Raw genomic sequence first — 18,939 nt, 5'->3', positions numbered from 1 at the left:
TCTTTTACCAACTCCCACGTTTACACAGTGAATCGTTGCTCTGGAAGAGTCCAGCTGGCCAAAACTGATCTTACTTTTTTTTTTCAACTAAAGTCCTAATATTGTTCCTGGTGTATGAAGTGAATTATTAAAGGGAGTTTTCAGTTGTGCTTCTTAAATGCAGTAATATTTGTAGGAGTGGCAATGGTGCAAGCATGGAACATCTAATCATGGAAAAAAACTATTTAATGCACGAAGCTTATGTATAGATGTAGAATCTACAGTAACCTAGGTAACCCACAGTAATTGTCTACAGACAATCAGTGAGTAAATGTGTGATCTGTTAATATAAAACACCTTCCACAAATACAAATACGAAAAATACATTTGTAACCTCACTAAAATATCTTGCAAATATAAAACGGATCTGCAAACAAATTTCACGAATAAAAACATGTCTGTGAATACATTCAATTAATTTTAATAAATTAAAAGCATTAGTGAATATCTTCCTAATATTTACAACTTTCAAACAAACATTTTTGAATCAATTTTCTTTTCTCTTCGCTTGTGGATTTACATTTTACACAGATTTTGAGACAAATCTGCCGGTCTGAACGAAAATTGATTGTATCAATTGTATTGTATTGTATTGTAAACAAGTGATCGCTTTCTGACGCCGCCATTTCCGCTTTTCAAAGTAAGAGCACGCGAGAGTCTTCTTTAAAGCTGTTGTATTTCATCAAATAATCGGCAACAAGTCACGTGCGCTACGTTAACGTTGTAAGAAATTAAGTTACAGAACCTGTAGCCCAACCTTGTGCATTTGAATGTGCTATGATTGGTTTCTTTCTAGTGAGTTTTTGTGAGTTCACCCGTAACACACCTTGAAAACTCAGTATGGGGATTGTCTGATTCCAGCTAATTGGTGATCTGGATAATTTTCCTCAGAGATGGACATAGCGGCCAAAATTATAACTAATCTAGTAGCCCATTACATTGACAAACAGGGTTAGCCTACAACATTAGCGGTCTGGTGGTTTGCATGAACAGGTGACCTGGCATGGAGTCAAAATCTTGGCCTGAATTATTGTTTCAGTTCACCCCTGCTACAATCCATATCTGCATAAAATATATATATATATATGTGTGTGTATGTGTGTGTGTGTGTGTGTGTGTGTGTGTGTGTGTGTGTGTGTTTGTGTAAAAAGAGAAAATTAACCAAAACCAAAAACCCAAAATCTGAATTAACTAATTTATTCAAAAAAAAAATACAGATAAATAGAAAAGAAACATGTAAATGAGAATAGCTTAATTGTAAATTGGGCTGAATTTAAATACTGTATATGTGAGCAGAGAGAGGAGGAGACAAGCAAACAGACCAGGTGAGAAGAGGGTGAGACAGGGAGGAAAGTCAAAGGACATCTGGAGGATAGATCTCTGAACACACCTTGCAAAGGTAAGAGGTCAGTATTAGTAAAAAATATAATTCTTGACTTGGACCTCATGATTTTATTGACTCTTGATGTTTTCTCATAATTCTGATTCCTTTTTTTTTTGCTGAGAATTAAATTTAAAAAAATTGGAAGTCTGAGACTAAGCTGAATATCTTTTCTCTCTCTCCCGTTCTCCTGTGAAGTTCAGACTCACGATCATTCAACATGCCACAGTAAGGTTTATAGTATCTGTGAGGCAGAGGGCTGTGGGGGGAGGGTGGGGACGGTGAATGTAAGAGAGGCACGCTGACACACCTGTCTGAGGAAGTACAGAGGACGAAGCCTGGGTGGAGTTTTGAAGAGTGGGTGGAGAGGTGGAGATGATTTGGAGGGTAAGACGGGGGGAGAAAACAGTGACTAATATGAAGACGTGTGAAGGGGTGATGCATGGATGAGGGGGGGTGAGGCAGTGAGATGGAGGACTGAGGAATTATAACTGAGGGAATTAGATTCTGGAGGTTGTTGAGGGACTTGATCTTGGTTTTCACTTGGCTGCCGTTGCTGCGGGTCGGTGGTCGGTAACTTGTCTGTGTCTGTGGGGAAAACAGTCGTTGGGGTGGGGGTGGTGCCAGATGGGGAGGCAATAGCGGGTGAGAGAGCGGGGGAGGAGGGTGTGTTAGGTGTTGATGTCAGGGTGCTGTAGGAAGGCGGGATTACTGGCATCTGCCTCTGCAGCAGCTGCATGATGGTCCCGATGTGTGCTGACATACAACACTCCAACCTGGAAAACACACACACCCAAATACACAGATGTAGATTAGTTCATAGAGCTACAGTGCTGAGAAGTGAGTGTTAAAGAGATTTAAAGATTCTCTAAAGAGGTGTGAATTCTCATTCTGAATTCCCATTTCAATGTTTCTTACATAATATTGTTATAATAATAATATTATATATCTTATATAATATCATATCCTCGTGATAAAATGTGTCATGACACAGAAACACAGGACTCTCCTGGATGACGTAACTGGTTTTTTGTTTCAGCCATCGGATTTTCAACTTGGTTTCTGAAAGTCATGCTTCGTCTCTTACGACAATACCCATGAGCCACTGGTGCCATTGCTATGGAAAAGAAGCCTGTCAGAGGTGCAGACCAGATGTTTGGAAAACTGAAAAACCTTTCATGGTTACAGCTGTTAACAAAGCGTGACGTAGATTATCTACAGCCACACCTCGCTGCTCTGCTTTCACCTCCTCATGAAATAAAAACCTGTTGAAGTAAGGCTCAGGTTTTAATGTGGGTTTGCTGCAGTGTTCATATTTACCCAAACTTTTACCATCACCCAACCCTGGCACCTGGAGCTGAGGCTGTTATATTTCTGGTATTGTAACGTAACATCATTTCCACTGCTGATGAAGAGAGAGATAAAACCCTGTGACCCACCTGATGATCTGTTGCTGCAGTGCCTCCAGCCTGTTCTCTAACTCCACCTCCTGCCTCCGAGAGATGATGGTGGTGGTAGGAGGAGGAGGAGGAGGGCTGGAGGAGGGCAGGTGAGGGAGCTGGAGAGATGGAGGCTGAGGAGGTGGTGAGGGGAGGCTGTGGGGGCAGGGCACCTCCTGGTACATGTGTCCCTCTCGACTCTCTGAGCCCCAGAGTGTAAAGATGTTGGACGCTCCTGGACACACACACATACATACACAGGTACATTGTGAGACGCAGACACCAGGTGGCGCCATCTCATTTATCTTCTGTGCCTTGAATGCATCGTTACACCTGCCTGTTACAGGGTTCCAGCTCCTCTCTCTGCTGGTGGTGTTTGTGGCAGCAGCATGAAGTACGGACGTCTGAGCAGAGCTGGTCACCTCTGAATCCTCCTCTTCTTCCTCACTGGAGAACACGTGGACATATCTACAGAGGCAGTTAGCTCAGAGTTGTGTTTTTGTAAAGTATAGGATTTTGTTAATGTCTGTTTTATTTGTAGTCTTACAGTGTATGTTTATGATCGTCTTTGCTGTGGCCTCGGTCACGTTGCTCCCAGTTACTGTGTCTTCTTCTGCGTCTGCGGGCAGCGTTCTGTCTCTTTGTGGAGATGGTGTCACCTGACAAGACAGTCCACAGATAGTGTCTCTCACTGACAGTCCAGAACACAGAACACCTTCTTCCTGTATTTACTCTCTTGCTTGGACACATCTGAACAATAACATTCTCGTGTGGTTTTGTAGTGATTGTATTTTGGGTCGCTTGGATATTTCTCCGTGTGAAAAGAAACTGAACCGAAGGGAAATCGCTCCAAGTTTACAAACTTCATCGACTGATTTGGACCAGAACAAACTGCTCACATCTCACATCATTGTGTCTCCACAGCTCTGTAAAGACACTGTAGTGTTTGTGAAGTGCTACCTGTGTGAGTGGAAGAGAGTTTGTGTTTCGTCTGAGGTCGGCTCAACCCGTCACAATCAGAGCCGTCTCCACTCAGAAGATCCTCAGCTTCATTATTCTCCTGCAAGAACATGTGACGGTACAGAGAAGAGGATTTATTTACTATTGATAAAGTGACATTTAATTCAACAATTTGTTTGTGAAATGATCCATTTAAGATAGTGGTCCAGAGTGACAAAGTATGTTTGATATTTCCTTTTTTTTAATGTATATAAAAACAAACTTAAGGCGGCAGTATACTCCATCAGAACTAGAGGAGCTTGAACATGAGTAGTATACATCTCTGAGACTGAAGGTGATCTCCAAGTTGGACCAGAAAGATTCATAGAATTCAGGATACATGTCCAGAACCTGAAAACACAAAGAAAAGAATATATATATATATATATATATTCATTCAATTATCCAATCATCAGCCAATCATGTGGCAGCAGTTCAGTGTATAAAGTCGTGCAGATACAGGTCGGGAGTTTCAGTTAATGTTCACGTCACACAGCAGAAAAATGTGAAACCAGTGACTTTGACTGTGACGTGATGGTTGGTGTCAGACGCTGGTTTGAGTCTTTACTCAGGAGGTGAACAGCAGGATGGAAACACCTTGTTGGTCAGAGGAGAATGGACAGACTGGTGAGTGCCGACAGAAAGGCTACGGTCACTCAGATAACCACTCCTGAGCACAGAAGCTCGAGAGTGAACAACACGTCCGACCGAAACCAGCAGAAGACCACGTCAGGTTCCACTTCCTGTCAGCAAGGAACAGAAACCTGAGGCTGCACAGTCCAGGCGGCTGCTGCTGGTGTGGAGAATGTTTTCTTCTTTACACTAACCAATCATGTCTGGACGTCACAGTCTATCTATAGTGTTGTTGCTGGTTCATCAGTTCACCATCTTCTACTGTATCTGCTTCAAGCATGTGTCAGTATGGTGTTCCTAATAAAGAGCTCAGTGAGTGTGTATGTTACCTCCAGCATATCCTCTCTGTTTATCTTGTGCAGGTCACAGTAGGTCAGAGCTCTGACATCAGCCCTGGATTTTCCTGGCAGCACGTACAGATTGATCGGTTCCCCGAAGATATCGTTCTTACCTGGAGGAGAAGAAGACGTCGTCATGACGACAAATAGCGATCCTGACACGCTCTTTTATTGCGATTAGAGGCATTACTGCCTCTGCTCAAGTCTTACATCGACCACGAGACGGAGCCACGACCCGAGGCTCACTACAAGCACCTACCCAGTATGGCTACCACCATGTCTCCTCTGAGGATCTCTATGGATCCTCTGGAGATGAAGTACAGGTCCGATATCAGGTCTCCGGCATGGACGAGGGTGTCGCCAGGAGGAGCGTGGGTGGTCTTAAACTTCATGGCTAGGGCTCTCAGACAGCCCTTAGTGGATCCTAGACACCAGAACACAATGTGCTGGTCAGATGCTACAAGAACCTTGTATTCAGTACTTTACTTCAAGTCTCTACTATCATACATTTTAGTTCATACTGCCTGTATTCAAAATGTGGATTATTACATATTATTAATCCTTGTATTTAAACTTATTTAAATCACACGTAATTAAAAAGTGTCACAATTTAAACATCTCGTTATAATGCAGATCCAGAGACACTAGTAAACACTTTTCATGTGTATAAAACATGCAACAGCTTTACCTTTGAAAGCCTTACAGTTCTGCAGCAGCGACCTGTTGAGGTGGAGACAGATATCTGCCTGGAGACACTCTGGGAAACCTTTTAAAACCTGGAGGAGTTCGTAGGAAAGGAGGACACAGAGAGACGACACAGTTGGATTGGCTGCATCTTTGTTACTGATGTTTTATGGATCCTTGTCGACCAATTCACCCCAAATCATCAGCCCTGAGCAGAATATTACCTGAACATATTGTCTGAACATTAATCATTATATTCATGGTGAAAATAATCAGAAATCAGATAAAAACAACAGAGCAATTATAACCATTTCTTTTTAATTCTGTTGAGACGGCTGAGCCAGAGAGCTGAGAACTTCCAATATGGCTGACAGAGACATTGTTAGATAACACATACTCACAGCGTTCATGTCTATCCCATTCGTGTATGACCACGCGTGTTGGAAGTATTCCTCCAGCCGCTGCTTCAGAGGGTTGGGGATCTGGTGGAAGCGGATGAACTCTCGGACTTTCATCATCTGGGCGTGGTAGCGCGCTGTACCAGAGTAAAGCCGCTGGATGATGGCCGACACGTTACCGAAAATACTGGCGTACATCAAAGCTGGAGAAGAGACGCAAACAGAGACTTTATGTCGTTCGCCTTCGATTCAATCAAGGAAGTTAACAGTTGATCATCTAGTGGTTCATTAGAAACCAGAGAACAAGAAACCAACAAATGATGGTAGAGTAAATGATAAATGATGCTGGAGAAATATTATTATTTGATATTTGAATTCAACAGCAAAACAAATACACCCTTCAATTCCTTGCTCATTCAGGAGCTCTGCCCCCAATTTAATTCCCAAGGCAACGGCACAAAGGCAGAGAGCGTCTTATATGGCATGTTTGTGGAAACTCTTTTAACACAGCTGAAGCGAGACAAGCTTTAAATATAAAACATCAAACAAAAATGAAAACACACACGTTGCCTTCAAAACACAGTGGAGGAGAAACTAGTGAAAGGTGGTTGTTTGGATTGTTTTTACAAAACTACAGTCACAGAGGAGGGAAAGAAGGTTTGTAGCTAAGCTAACAGGAAAAAGCTAACATTAGCTTCCAACCAAATAAATCCACCGTGCTAGCAAACTTGTTCTGAGAAACTCTCCATCCTCTGTTTGTTTGTATCACAGTAGATATTGTGTTCATTAATAATAGTCTGTAAAGACATCTTTCTTACTACTAGTTGGTATAATACATATATATATATATATAAATACATATATATTGTATATTGGCCTGCAGCTGTAGTTCCCTTCACCTCCTCAGCCTCCTCCTGATGAGCTACATTTGTGTTGTTTGTTATAAAAGGTCATTTCCTTGACGTGAGTGTCTCTGACTGAACTACTGAAAGCTTCGAGTCAAAAATAATCAGCACTGCCTTCAGAATCTGTTCTTTCAGTTCAGCTTTCCTGACGTGTGTGTTTAGGACGTACCGCCGATGAGCATGACACAGATGGAGAAGATCTTCTCAGAGTTGGTGTTCGGCGAGACATTTCCGAAGCCGACGCTGGTCAGACTGCTGAAGGTGAAGTACAGAGCTGTGACATATTTATCTCTGATGGAGGGACCAGACTCCGTGATGGAGTCGTTGTACGGCTTCCCCAGCTGATCGCCCAGAGTGTCCAACCAGCCGATCCCCGCCGAGGCTGACCGGTCCACATTACCTATGGCGTACCTGGGGTAAGAGGACAAACATCCTGTGCTTGAAAAAAAAAGAAGAAGCTTAAAACAGCAGCACGTGTTCTTAATAAAGTTTGGGTGTAAGTTACATGTGCTACAGGTTAAAGTAATGCACCAGATGCAGGCCAGCCAGTGGGCGATGAGGGCGAAGGAGCACATGAGGAGGAAGAGGACGGCAGCGCCATACTCCGAGTAACGGTCCAACTTCCTGGCTACACGAACCAATCGCAGTAACCGAGCTGTCTTCAGTAAACCAATCAGCGTGGTGGTCTGTTAGCAGGAGGAGAGAGAGAGAGCAGCGATATAAGTTCTCTCTCCTCTTTTCTCTCTTACTCCTTGTTTTCCTCGTCTTTCCTCTCTACCATCCCAGTTCCTACCCCTCCCTCATCTTCTTCTTCTTTCCCTCCCTCCTCCCTACCTCTCCCTCTCCTCCTCCCCTAACCACCTCCTCTCCTGAGCGGTAGATGAGGAGGTCGAAGGGAATGGCCGCCACCATGTCGATGAGGAACCAGCCTTTGAAGTAGTGGACTGCGATCCGTGAAGACTGGCTCACCACCTGAAGGAGACGAAGCACAAACGGCATCATCGTGTTTTCATAAATGTACAGTGAGGGAGAGAGTAGGAGCTAAGTCTTAACTTTTCATTCACTTTTCATTTTCAGTCATTTGATCAGACAGTCAGATCAGTTCACCTCGTCGTTGGAGTTAACGTATGTGGTCCTGAAGTTGATGATGATGTCAACAATGAACATGATGTCCACTATAAGATCCACCACGTTGAGGGGAGAGCAGGAGTAACCGCAGGTCTGCATGGCTGCCTCCTGCTGGTCGCTGAAGGAAAACACACCAATTCATTCATCAACGAGAAAATGAAACAACCACTGAAGAAAAAAAACACGACAGCGGTTCAGGATTAAAGACAAAGGACAGCAGGGAATATATAGAGGCACACACAGTATATAACACATAATATAAAGTTCATCTTCTACATTAACACACTTTGGCAGCTTCTCTAATATTTTAAATTGTTATAGTGTTAGTTTTATATGCATTATATATTTCTAAACAATTCATCAATGATGTGAAATAAAGATCCTGTACCACCTGCTTAAGCCCTGACTGTAGAACCTGTAGAATAAAAAGCTGGTAGAATACGATATAAATGACCTTAAAACCAAATGAATCTGAAACAAACGACAACGACAGAGATATTTCCTTTTTTTGTAGACAGTGATGAAGTTTGGTCGTTTGACGCAGCAAACATTTAAAATGAAAAGGAATCTTTGTGTATTTCTAAACCCTCAAACACAGACCTCAGATCAGTCTCTCTGGTGAAGAATCTCCTGCTTCACCTTTATCTAACGTCGCCACCGTTAGGACACTGACAGGTTCGAACGTGACTGACAGTGGGGGAGATGGCTGTGATTGTCTTTTCCTCACATTCCTCACATTTTCAAAATAAAATAAAATAAATTCCACAGACTAAAAGCTGCTTCAAGATAAGAGCACATAATAGAAATCTAGGGAAGTAAAAGTCATATGTTTCCCAAAAAATAATACTCAGGTAAAGTACAGATACTCAAAACAAAATCTACTATACTTAAAGTATAGTTAAAGTACTTCCTTACAGTTAGCAGTAGTTTAGAGGTCAGCAGTAGAAACCTTACATCTTCACAGTTAACTCATGTGGGTCAGGGAAGCATCACTGTTGTGTGAGTTTCCACCAACCTCAGTAGAAATGTGGCAGAGTACGGGGTGAAAATCGCTGTATAAATGACTAAGAGGAGAATGACCCAGTCCCACACAGCCTTGAACGGACTGTAGTGGAGGATGGTCCACTTCTGGATCCTGGGAGTCTGCAGCTTATACTCCGGCAACACATCGGCACCCAGAGACAGAACCTAGAGGAGAGAGATTATTATTATTATTATCATTATTTACAGCTGCGTCAGGCTGATCTGTGGCAGCACCGGACAGACAGAAAAGCCGACATGCAGTGTGTTTGTAAGGTGTTGTTCCTTGTTATAGATTCTCCAAGTATGTGGAACATTTTTCCAAAAAGACATTCCCTCATTTGGCGTCTTAATACTGGTGATGGCGAAACTGTCTCTTCAGTGTCCACTAGACAATAACAACAAGAGACACACAAGGACAGCTACTTCAAAATAAAACAGGAAATGAGACAAACATGTCTGTCACAGCAAACTCTGACAGGATGGATGGATGGATGAACAGCTGGTTTACTTCATTTGGAGAAGAAACATTAGAGCATTAAGTCATGTCTACTAACCTGCGTGACCTTCTCAGTGACGTGGTGCGTTCTGTCGATCAGTTTACAAGGAGGTCTGATTTCACCAGGAGGTAACGCCATGAAGGCGTCAGTCTTTGTGTCCAGTGGGCTCTGGGAGATCAGCTGCATGCGGACACACACACACACACATGCACACACACACACACGATGATTGATCAATGATTCAATACAGAGCAGCAACCAAAACAAAGAGGTCAAAGGTCAGAGCCTCTTATTTTAAAGTATCATTCAACGAGAAAAGGGAGATAATGAAGAAAACTGTGAGTCATCTACAGTCAGCTGGCCACTCTTACTGTACGAGCACAAACGTAACCATGTTGTAACTGTCGAGCACTTTGTGTCTGCGTGTGTTACCTGGCTGTTGGATCGGCAACGCAAATCAGTGTCTGACATCCCAGCCGGCCCGCTGGTCTTTCTAATGGTTACTATACCTGCTGAAGGAGAGAAGAGGGGAGAAGCTGTGTTGCAGTTACAGTGGAATTCATTCTGAGAGCGATCAGCAACAGACTTTTGATATTTTGAGTCTGAGAGCGTCTGCAGCTTCGAGAGAGCTGCAAGGTTTCCGTTGCTCCTGCAGTGAAGCATAGCGAGCGTTAGCATTAGCAGCTGTTTACTTACCAGTCTTAGCAAGAGCTTCAGTCATCGTCGTGTTTATTTAAGACAAGAGGTCGTAACACGTCCTCTGAGCAGCGCTACTTCCACAGGGAGGACTGGACGCTACAGTTACTTGGTATCGGAAAGTGACGCGACAGTCCGACTGGGACGAGGCTAGCTGGTTAGCGCGCTAACTTCAGTAGAAGAAAAGAAGTGATAGAAATTGAAGTAAAACAAGAGGGTAGTTTTCCACCTCTGGAGACAGCTGTTGGTGAGTAAAGGAAAGAAGTTTGATGCTGAACTCACAATATTTCTTCTAGACGTGTAAGTAAACAGCTGCTAATGCTAACGCTGATTATGTAGCAATAGCAAAACTTACAAATAGCTTCTTTAAAAGAACTCTCTTTGACCTGAAGTAGAATTTAGTCATTTCTCTTCTTTTGAAATAAAAAAGTACTTCTTTGTGAGGAAGTAATTTCAGTGTCTTTGGACGCCTCAGTCTCCTGCAGGTTGCCTTTACTTGGACTTATTGGGGCACTTTCAGACTTTCAGGGGTTATAAACAAAACATGCGGCGGACAGGAGAAGAATTAAACTGGATTACATCCTCACCAGTGCAGCTGTGTCTCAACTGCAGCCTCTTGTCCCAGTAACTCTGCCCGCTCTTGATATCATCCACCGAGGAGGAGTGTTTCAAACTCACACAGCTGCCATCAAAGCTGCTGGAGGGAGGGTGGATGTGAAGAGGAGAGTCGTCTTCACCTCTCCTTCTCTCCTCTCTCCTACATACAACGTACATTTGTTAAGTGGACCTCAAACATCATCACCTCATCACCTAAACCACATCTATACACAAAAGAAAAAACTAAGCAACAATACAATAAGGGAGGAAGCAGTAAAAATGGATGGCAGCATTAAATCACAAGTTATCAGGATCTTATCATCTAATTATTGGTGTATTTTATTTTCCAAGACCTCCACTATTATTATAACTATTGTTATTTATTATTATTTTTAATGTTATTTAGTATGGCACATCCTTGTCTTCAAATATAAATCTTAAAACTACAGTTTGGCTGTAAATGATTAAACAAAGGATTTTTTTTCTTTCTCAAAAAGTGAATAAAATATTTAAAACCTAAATAATTTGATCATTTAGAGTTTGTTGTATAAACAAACAGTGAGTGAAAATTGTAAAACAAATTTATAAAAATACGTTTTACTTTGACGAAAACTAAGCTGCTCATTTCATGTTCATATACAATCACAATTACATGTTTATTACAAGGAGAAAATGAAAAGATTTAAACCTTGGTGGAGCATGTGAGGAGGCGGGGGGCAGGGCCACTGTGGGGGGTGCGGAGGTGGGAGCTGTGGGCAGACCTGTGTGAAACCCCCCACCTCTTCTCCCTCCTCCTCCTCCTCCTCTTCCTCCTCCTCCTGTTCTTGTATCCACCAGAAACCCATCAGCATCACCTCCTTCTCTTCTCTTTCTGTCTTCCTCACTCCTTCGCCTGGGCACCGACAAGTCTTCCCTCTCTCTTCCTCTCATTAGCTCCTCCTCCTCCTCCTCCTCCTCTCTGTCCCAGAGCAGCAGTCTAGCTCCCGCCTCCTCCAGATGTTGTCTCTCAGGGAGGGACAGCAGTTTGTCCAGGGCCACGGACTCCCGTCCGAAGGGAAGGAGGTCGGCACGAGGAGAACCCAGCTCTGTGTCCTGTGACGACAGACCTGAACTGGGGCAGAGGGAGCGGAGGAGGAGGCGCAGACGCTGTGGCCAAGCTGGGCGGAGCACAAGAGGAAGACAGCGACGGTTCAGTAACTCTTTCACCTAATTAACAAACATTCCTGTCAGGGTTTCCTCCAGACATGACACTTAGAATTGAGGCCAGAGTTTGATGTTGGTCTCATCAGACCGTCAGCTGTGACACCAGGTGTGTGTCCAATCAGCTGAGCTTACCGCAGGTGGACTCAAGGTGTAGAAGCATCTCAGAGATGATCAAGAGAAAGTGGAGGCTAAACGTCAGGTGTCATGGCAAAGTGTCTGAATACTTGTGTCAATGTGATATTTCAGTTTTTTCCTTTTTAATGAATCTGCAAAAAGTAGTAAAATCCTGTTTTCCCTCTGTAGTATTTATGAGCTCACTGATGACGGCGTTAATTAAACGTACCCATGTTGATCCAGGGGATACGCAGCACTCTGCTGAGCTCTCTGTCTGGAGAGCTGTCGGCTGGTCTGGGGTCAGTGGGAAGCTCAAAGTTGAGGATAAACATGATGACCAGGCCGTCCTCATTCTTCACTGGAACCACGTCTATCTCACAGTTGAAACACACTCCTGCAGCGACAGAGAGACGCAGAGGAGTGGAGAATGGAGGGAGAATTCACTTCACTTCTGATGACCTGTGACCCGCCTGTTTGGGACAGGAAGAGAAGAGTCAGTAGATTCATGTCGTTCTGAATCTCTCCTCTAGATGGCGACACCGGACAGAAGATGACTGTGCTGCTCGTTAAATCATCTGAGCGTCTTCACTGATATTTAACATCTTAAAAACTCTATATGTCAACCGCCCATAATGATTGTTATTTAGTCAATATATATTTATAATATTGTACCAGCAGAGTCTTTTTTTACTAAGAATTCTGAGAGGAAATCAGTAATTTAAATGAAAATATATTTGGTGAAGCAAGATAAAGACAAAGAAAGTGATGACATAACAAGCCATATCATAAGATAACATAAGACGATGTCATACACTACTACAGAGAACGACTGACAGCTTTAAGCTCCTTGTTATCTCTATAGATTTAGATGATTTATATATATTTATATCTGTTGAGAGGGAGAGAGAAATAGAGAGAAAAATATATATATATGAAATAAACAAATAAGTTGTTTTTTTTAGGCTATTTATTTATTTATTTATTCTGTATAAATGATCAAATAATTTGTTTTAATAGGATAGCATTAAAATCAATTAGGCTGTGTCAGCTTTATAAATGTAAGTAAAATTAACTCAAAAATCACTGACTTAACATAAAAAAATCAAGTCCACCTCACAAAGTGTTTGTGTCAAGTGATCATAAAGTCATTCTGACCGTCTTAAACATTTGTGTAGACTTCACAATAAACTTTTTATATCATGGATGGATTGGTGTTCACAGTGTTCAGTCCATAGCAAAAGAAAGATAAAGTTGACTTTCTTTGGATATTGCACATTCTCAGTATTTCTATTAGGAATAATCCACAGTGAGCTGTGCAGTTACAGACACAAACAAACCCTGCTCTCCTTCATGTCACTCATTTCTGCATTATGCAACGTCCTCCACCATTTCATCAAGTATAGGAAGCTTCTGATGCAGTGATAATTAAGTTAGACTGATTATGATGCCATATAACGCCTGTGAGATTATGTGAAACTAATCAACCTCAGGATCCAGTGAAATGTGAGACTATGGTGCAAGTGCAGATGATAACAGATATAAACATTTCTTATTTAACTTCAACTGAGCTCTGAATATTTTACTGACTTGCTCTGCTCTTCATGTGAGTTTACATCATATAATATTTTTAAATTTATATGGGAAATACTACAAACATGAAGACTGGAGGATTTTGTGTCATTTCTTCAATTCAGTTCAAAACAGAAACGGTTATGGATACAGGCTGTTCTCTGTCTCCTACTGAAACAGGATTTCATGGATGGATGAGACAGAACGCAGTGCATCAGGGTGTGTGTGTGTGTGTGTGAGTGTGTGTGTGTGTGTGTGTGTGTGTGTGAAGGACAGAGTGTTAGTGTTGGGGCTAAATTGACAGCGAGATGGATTAATGTAGTTACTTTCTACCTCAATAATGATATCACATTGACTTGACTGGAAGACCATCTGCTGCAAAACAGACAGACACACACACACACACACACACACATACACACACACACACACTATGGTTAATGTGCAACGTACGCAACACATGTATTGTAGCATTAAGTACAGTGGATGAATCTGGGCTGTAGGGGGAGATGAACACACCACCACCACACAAACACAACAATAATACTGCAATATATATAAAAATATTAAAATTATTTCCCCCTCCATCAACAGGTTTTACCAAGAAATATATAAAGTAGATCCTGTAGAAGCTGCTACATGTTGAAATATCGTCTTTTAAACAAGAGGTATATGTAATCAAGAGATAAGAGAGAGAGAGAGTTTCCCTGACAGCGAGTGGTTGTGTGAATGAGAACTTCTGTCTGTCAGGAGCAAAGGAGGAGGAAGCGTAACTTTGCAACAGAGCTATAACAACGTCCCCCCAAGGAAAATGACAACATCAGTCAATTAGTATTCAAAAAGGTCAGTACGGATCATGATTTAGTCTCAATATCAGCTCAGAGTGTGAGGATTATCATGTTGGAAACAAGCCAAACTATTTTGTAATTGTGTGTGTGTGTGTGTGTGTGTGTGTGTGTGTGGAGGTCATAGTGAAGGTCAGTGTCAGTCTTTAGGGACAATGAGTAAATAGGATCATAGTTTTCATTAGAGCATAAGCACCATATCAACCCAAAGAAATGATAAACTGGCGGATTAGAGATTAATGGAAAGAGCCAAAAGATTATTGAGCCCTTTCACTCACACACACACACACACACACACACACACACACACACACACACACACACACACACACACACACACACACACACACACACACACACACACCAATCCTCGCTACCATGCTCTTCCTTCCTGACATTCAGCTGCTAACTCCCTGCTCTCCTCCAGTTTCTGTCTTCCTCCTCTGTATGTCTGTGTTTTCATGTGTTAGATATACACTTCACACACAGCAGTTACAGAAAGTCCTCAGGACACTTCACTATTATCACACTTTGTTTTGCTTTGACCTTCCTATTGTCTTCGGGTAAATTTTGACTCATTTTTTTAGATTTTTTTAGATTAGTTTAGATGTTTTTTATGGGTCATATTTGACATAGTAATTATGGCCTGTTTATGCATATAAATGCAAAGTAAATGTTGCCAAACCATAATTAATAACAAAATTACAACAAAATAAAAAATTATAGTATATTAGTAATATTATATATATTAAAGTTAATGGATCTTGCCATAATTGATTCAAATGATGACTGACTTTGTGAGACTCATACCGTCTTTAGTGTAGAGGGAAATCTCCACCTTTCTCTCCTCCACTCCCAGCAGAGCTTTCGCCATCTGGGCCACCGCTGGTCTCCGGGTGTGAGGTCCGTACAGGAAGCTACAGGTGCAGGGTTTCTGCATCACCTCAGCCCGGGTATAACCACACATCCCACAGAAGGCGTCATTACAGAAAATAATGGCACAGTTCTCCACCTGCGCGTTGGCGATGATAAACTTTCGATCTGTAGAGGAAGAGGAGAGGAAAGAAAGGAGGGATGTTACAACTTCCCAGAGCACTTTAATAAAATACCAAAATGCAAAATATCCACAGAACCCAAAGCTTAAACTGACACACACACACACACACACACACACACACACACACACACACACACACACACACACACCCTGCTTGAACCAGCTGTAACTAAAGAGTTACCGTCACCATGGAGACCGTTAACTGCAGCTGGACACACACAGCTGATTCACATCAGCTGATTAGACTGCACAGAAACATAAGTACACAGACACACATATAAACAGACACATGTACAGAGACAGCCGCCCAGAGCACCAGTTATCCATCAATCATTGCAGTTTAGCTCCAACTCAACACAAAACAATGCAGTCTTATTCAGCCTGTTCCTACACATTCTTAGTCAATAAAAACTGATTAAAACCGTTTTACTACAGGACTGTTGTATCAGACTACATCAGTTTTAGCTACATGTTCCTAATAAATTGAAAACTCAGTGTATGTCAGTAATTATCAGTTGTATGCACAGGCTACAAAGAGCCTGACTGGAATTAACTTGTCAACCTGTCAGCCTAAAGATGCTCTTTAATTAAAAGTTTTATCATATATTATTATCACCATATAACATGTTTTACCCCTCCCCTTTTAAAATGTAACACGTTTACTCAGAGACATTTTAACTGAGTCACTTTGCACTTTTACCGGAGAACATTTTTACTTCTACTGTAGTAAAACGTCTTTTCAGTAACGGTAGTTAGTGACCGTTGACGTTCTGACGTTCTGACGTCACTGTAGTGTCTCATCCCCAGTCTCTGGAGTTTCTGTGACTGGTACAGTTTATCGCTGCTCTGTCTGAACACAGTTAATGTTGTTATTTTCTTTATCACAGTGTCTAACTACCTGCTGTACATTTAAACTTACACTAGTTCTGCTCCAGCACCCAGAGCTCTCTGCTCCTTTTGGCGACTTTCACTAATTCAGCAGTTGTTTAAATGCCATTCAGGCCAACTAGTTACTTTAGCTTAGCGGTTAGCGCTAGCTTCTGCCTCTCCCTCTCTTGCTCGTTGTGTCTTGAATCAACAGATGGACTTATTCATCAGAGTGTGGTGTTGTTGTAACTTTAGTGATGTTCATTATAACGTCTTGATGTCTGTTTTCTTACCTCCAACACACAGCTCCGCTAGCTAATCGGAACTGCTGTAGTCTGTGACCGTCTGTGCGCACAGAGGCCTTCAGCGTGATAGGCTATTACTCGTGACGTAAACCAATCACATGGAGCTGTGGGCGGGACACCGCGACGTATGTTTGTTGAGTTTAATGTCGGATCTCCCAACTCATTTTTTACAAAAAAAAAAAACACTGGGGTCAATACAATCGCCCAGAGCCTGAAATGGAGAGGGCCGAGGACTACCAACAACTAGTGAAGACTTCAAGCACTGGATCCAAAGATAAATCCAAAGTAATTTACACTGATTTACATCAACTCAATAAATTAGCAAATTTGTGAAAGTATAATTTGCAGTAAATACAAAAAATGGCTCTAATACAGCTTTTTTTTGTTTTAATTTATCATTATGAGGTAAATATTGATTCCACAATATAACGGCTATAGAATAAAGACACCATCTGTGTTTAGATTCTCTAGGTTCTCTATAAGTCTAGCTTTTTCCCTGTGCAGTGTCTGCCACTGGGCACAAAATTTCGCTTAAAAATAAAGGCTTGATTAACAGCTCACTAGCGATCCATCAATCATGATTTGATATTTCAATTTATTGCAATTGTTGTTCACTTTTTTAACACTAGACCATGGGAAAAGGTCTAGAGATTTATATCTATGAGGCATAATAACACCCAAAACAATGCACATCAAGTCACTCTTTCTGAGTCATGCTAACAGCCATGCTAAAAAAGCCATGCTAACAGAAATCTGTCATCAGGAAGAGGTTATTAATATAGGCAAACATATCAGTCCTTATTTATTGGTGTAAACCTTCATTAGTGCTCTGGATTTCACCCACAACACAGCACTGACTCTTCTATTCATCATTTACGTGCTCCGCCTTGCTCAGATTATCATAACATAACATAACATCTCTTACCATAATTCTGCAGATGACACTCGGCTCTACATTAGTGTCACCACCTGACTTTACACTTGCAGAATAAGTGCATTGAACAAATCAATGAGTGGACGTGCCAGCATTTTCTACAACTGAACAAAGAGAAAACTGAAATAGTGGTTTTTGGCCCCATAGAAGAAAGAATAAAAGTCAGTGCTCACCTTGAATCCATGTCACTAAAACTTACAAATCAAGCCACAAATCTTATGGACTCTGACCTAAATTCATCAGCCACATAAAGACAATTATTAAATCATACTACCACCTGAAAAACATGATGTGAATAAAAGAATTTCTGTATTAAAAACGATGCAACAACAGGCTGCAGGCTATAATATGGTCATGGTGTTTTCACAGGTCTCAGTATGAAATTAACCAGATAAATGCAGCTCATGCAGAGTCCTCACTAACACCAAGAAAGTGGAGCACATTACACCAATCTTTAAATCACTGCACTGACTTCCTGTGTTCTGAAGGATAGATTTTTAAATCCTATTACTTTGTCTATAAAGTAACTTATTTTTAATCTTTAAGTATTTAACTATTTGCTCGCTTGTTTTTATTGTCTCTTAAATGCTATTTTAATGTCCTCTTAATGTCTTATTTCAATGTTATGACTTTGAATTAACTTGCGTCTACTATTTAAATAAACTTGCCTTTCCTTATTGGCATTTTAATATGATGATCATAAATTTATGATAAGAAAAATGATGATAAAATGTAATATTTTTCCCTGTAGGTTACTTACTTTGTCCGTCGAACTTGCGGATAATTGTGTCCAGGAAGGTGTTCTGCGGCGCCACATGGCCCCGTCTCACCGGCATGGCTCGGACCGGTTGTAAAGCTTCCTGTGGCACTGATTGGCTCAAACCAGAGCAGGTTCCGATTTGTCCAACACGCTGCTTTCACGCACTTTTTTATTTAGTCGGATATAAAAGTTGTAAAAAAAAAAAAGAAAAAAAAAGAGAGGAGCTGACGGAGTTTGGTTTGTCTGTTCTTCATCACATCCTCTCCTCCTCTGTGTCTCTCTCTCCTTCTCTCATGCTCTCTCCATCCTGTCACAGACCCGCCCATAGTCTGTACAATAACAACTACTATCTGTCTAACTATTACAGGCAGCCATTACAGCTGTGACTGCATCTGCTTCTGGTAACACCACTACTGTTATTACATCTCACAATGCATTCTTTCAATATGATATAGTGCTCTAAACAATGTACTCAGGAAAACATTCATAACTCACTAGCTATTAAATATGCCTCCATTAAAACAAAGG

The 18,939-nt window shown here is 41.5% G+C and overlaps 1 protein-coding gene across 1 annotated transcript; it reads right to left on the bottom strand.

The window, feature by feature from the left end:
• Positions 1 to 1,832: 1,832 nt before the first annotated feature.
• Positions 1,833 to 18,487, bottom strand: LOC111239141 (potassium voltage-gated channel subfamily H member 6-like). Its single transcript, XM_022768942.1, has 21 exons — positions 18,412 to 18,487; positions 15,299 to 15,529; positions 12,304 to 12,468; positions 11,776 to 11,914; positions 10,748 to 10,857; positions 9,897 to 9,976; positions 9,522 to 9,614; positions 8,960 to 9,132; positions 7,924 to 8,062; positions 7,651 to 7,788; positions 7,348 to 7,502; positions 6,986 to 7,227; positions 5,915 to 6,114; positions 5,518 to 5,605; positions 5,089 to 5,253; positions 4,821 to 4,942; positions 4,138 to 4,209; positions 3,820 to 3,919; positions 3,407 to 3,518; positions 2,860 to 3,306; positions 1,833 to 2,196 (listed from the first exon to the last, which is right to left on the bottom strand). The coding sequence occupies exons 1-21, from the start codon at positions 18,485 to 18,487 to the stop codon at positions 1,833 to 1,835; spliced, it is 3,411 nt and encodes a 1,136-aa protein (XP_022624663.1).
• Positions 18,488 to 18,939: the final 452 nt, after the last annotated feature.

This window comes from Seriola dumerili, unplaced genomic scaffold (genome assembly GCF_002260705.1).
Source record: "Seriola dumerili isolate Sdu_G_001 unplaced genomic scaffold, Sdu_1.0 BDQW01001892.1, whole genome shotgun sequence".
Taxonomy (NCBI): Eukaryota; Metazoa; Chordata; class Actinopteri; order Carangiformes; family Carangidae; genus Seriola; species Seriola dumerili.
Note: the sequence above shows the minus strand (reverse complement) of the source record. Positions and strands in the feature narration are given on the sequence as shown.

What these genes read in the sequence shown, in the direction of transcription:
- LOC111239141 (XM_022768942.1), bottom strand. Translation starts at nt 18,487, where the DNA reads ATGCCGGTGAGACGGGGCCATGTGGCGCCGCAGAACACCTTCCTGGAC. An exon ending in ACAGAGAGGATATGCTGGAG is followed by an intron (nt 4,210 to 4,820) that starts GTAACATACACA and finishes TTGTGTTTTCAG; the next exon opens with GTTCTGGACATGTATCCTGA. An exon ending in CTGCAGCAACAGATCATCAG is followed by an intron (nt 2,197 to 2,859) that starts GTGGGTCACAGG and finishes TGTGTTTTCCAG; the next exon opens with GTTGGAGTGTTGTATGTCAG.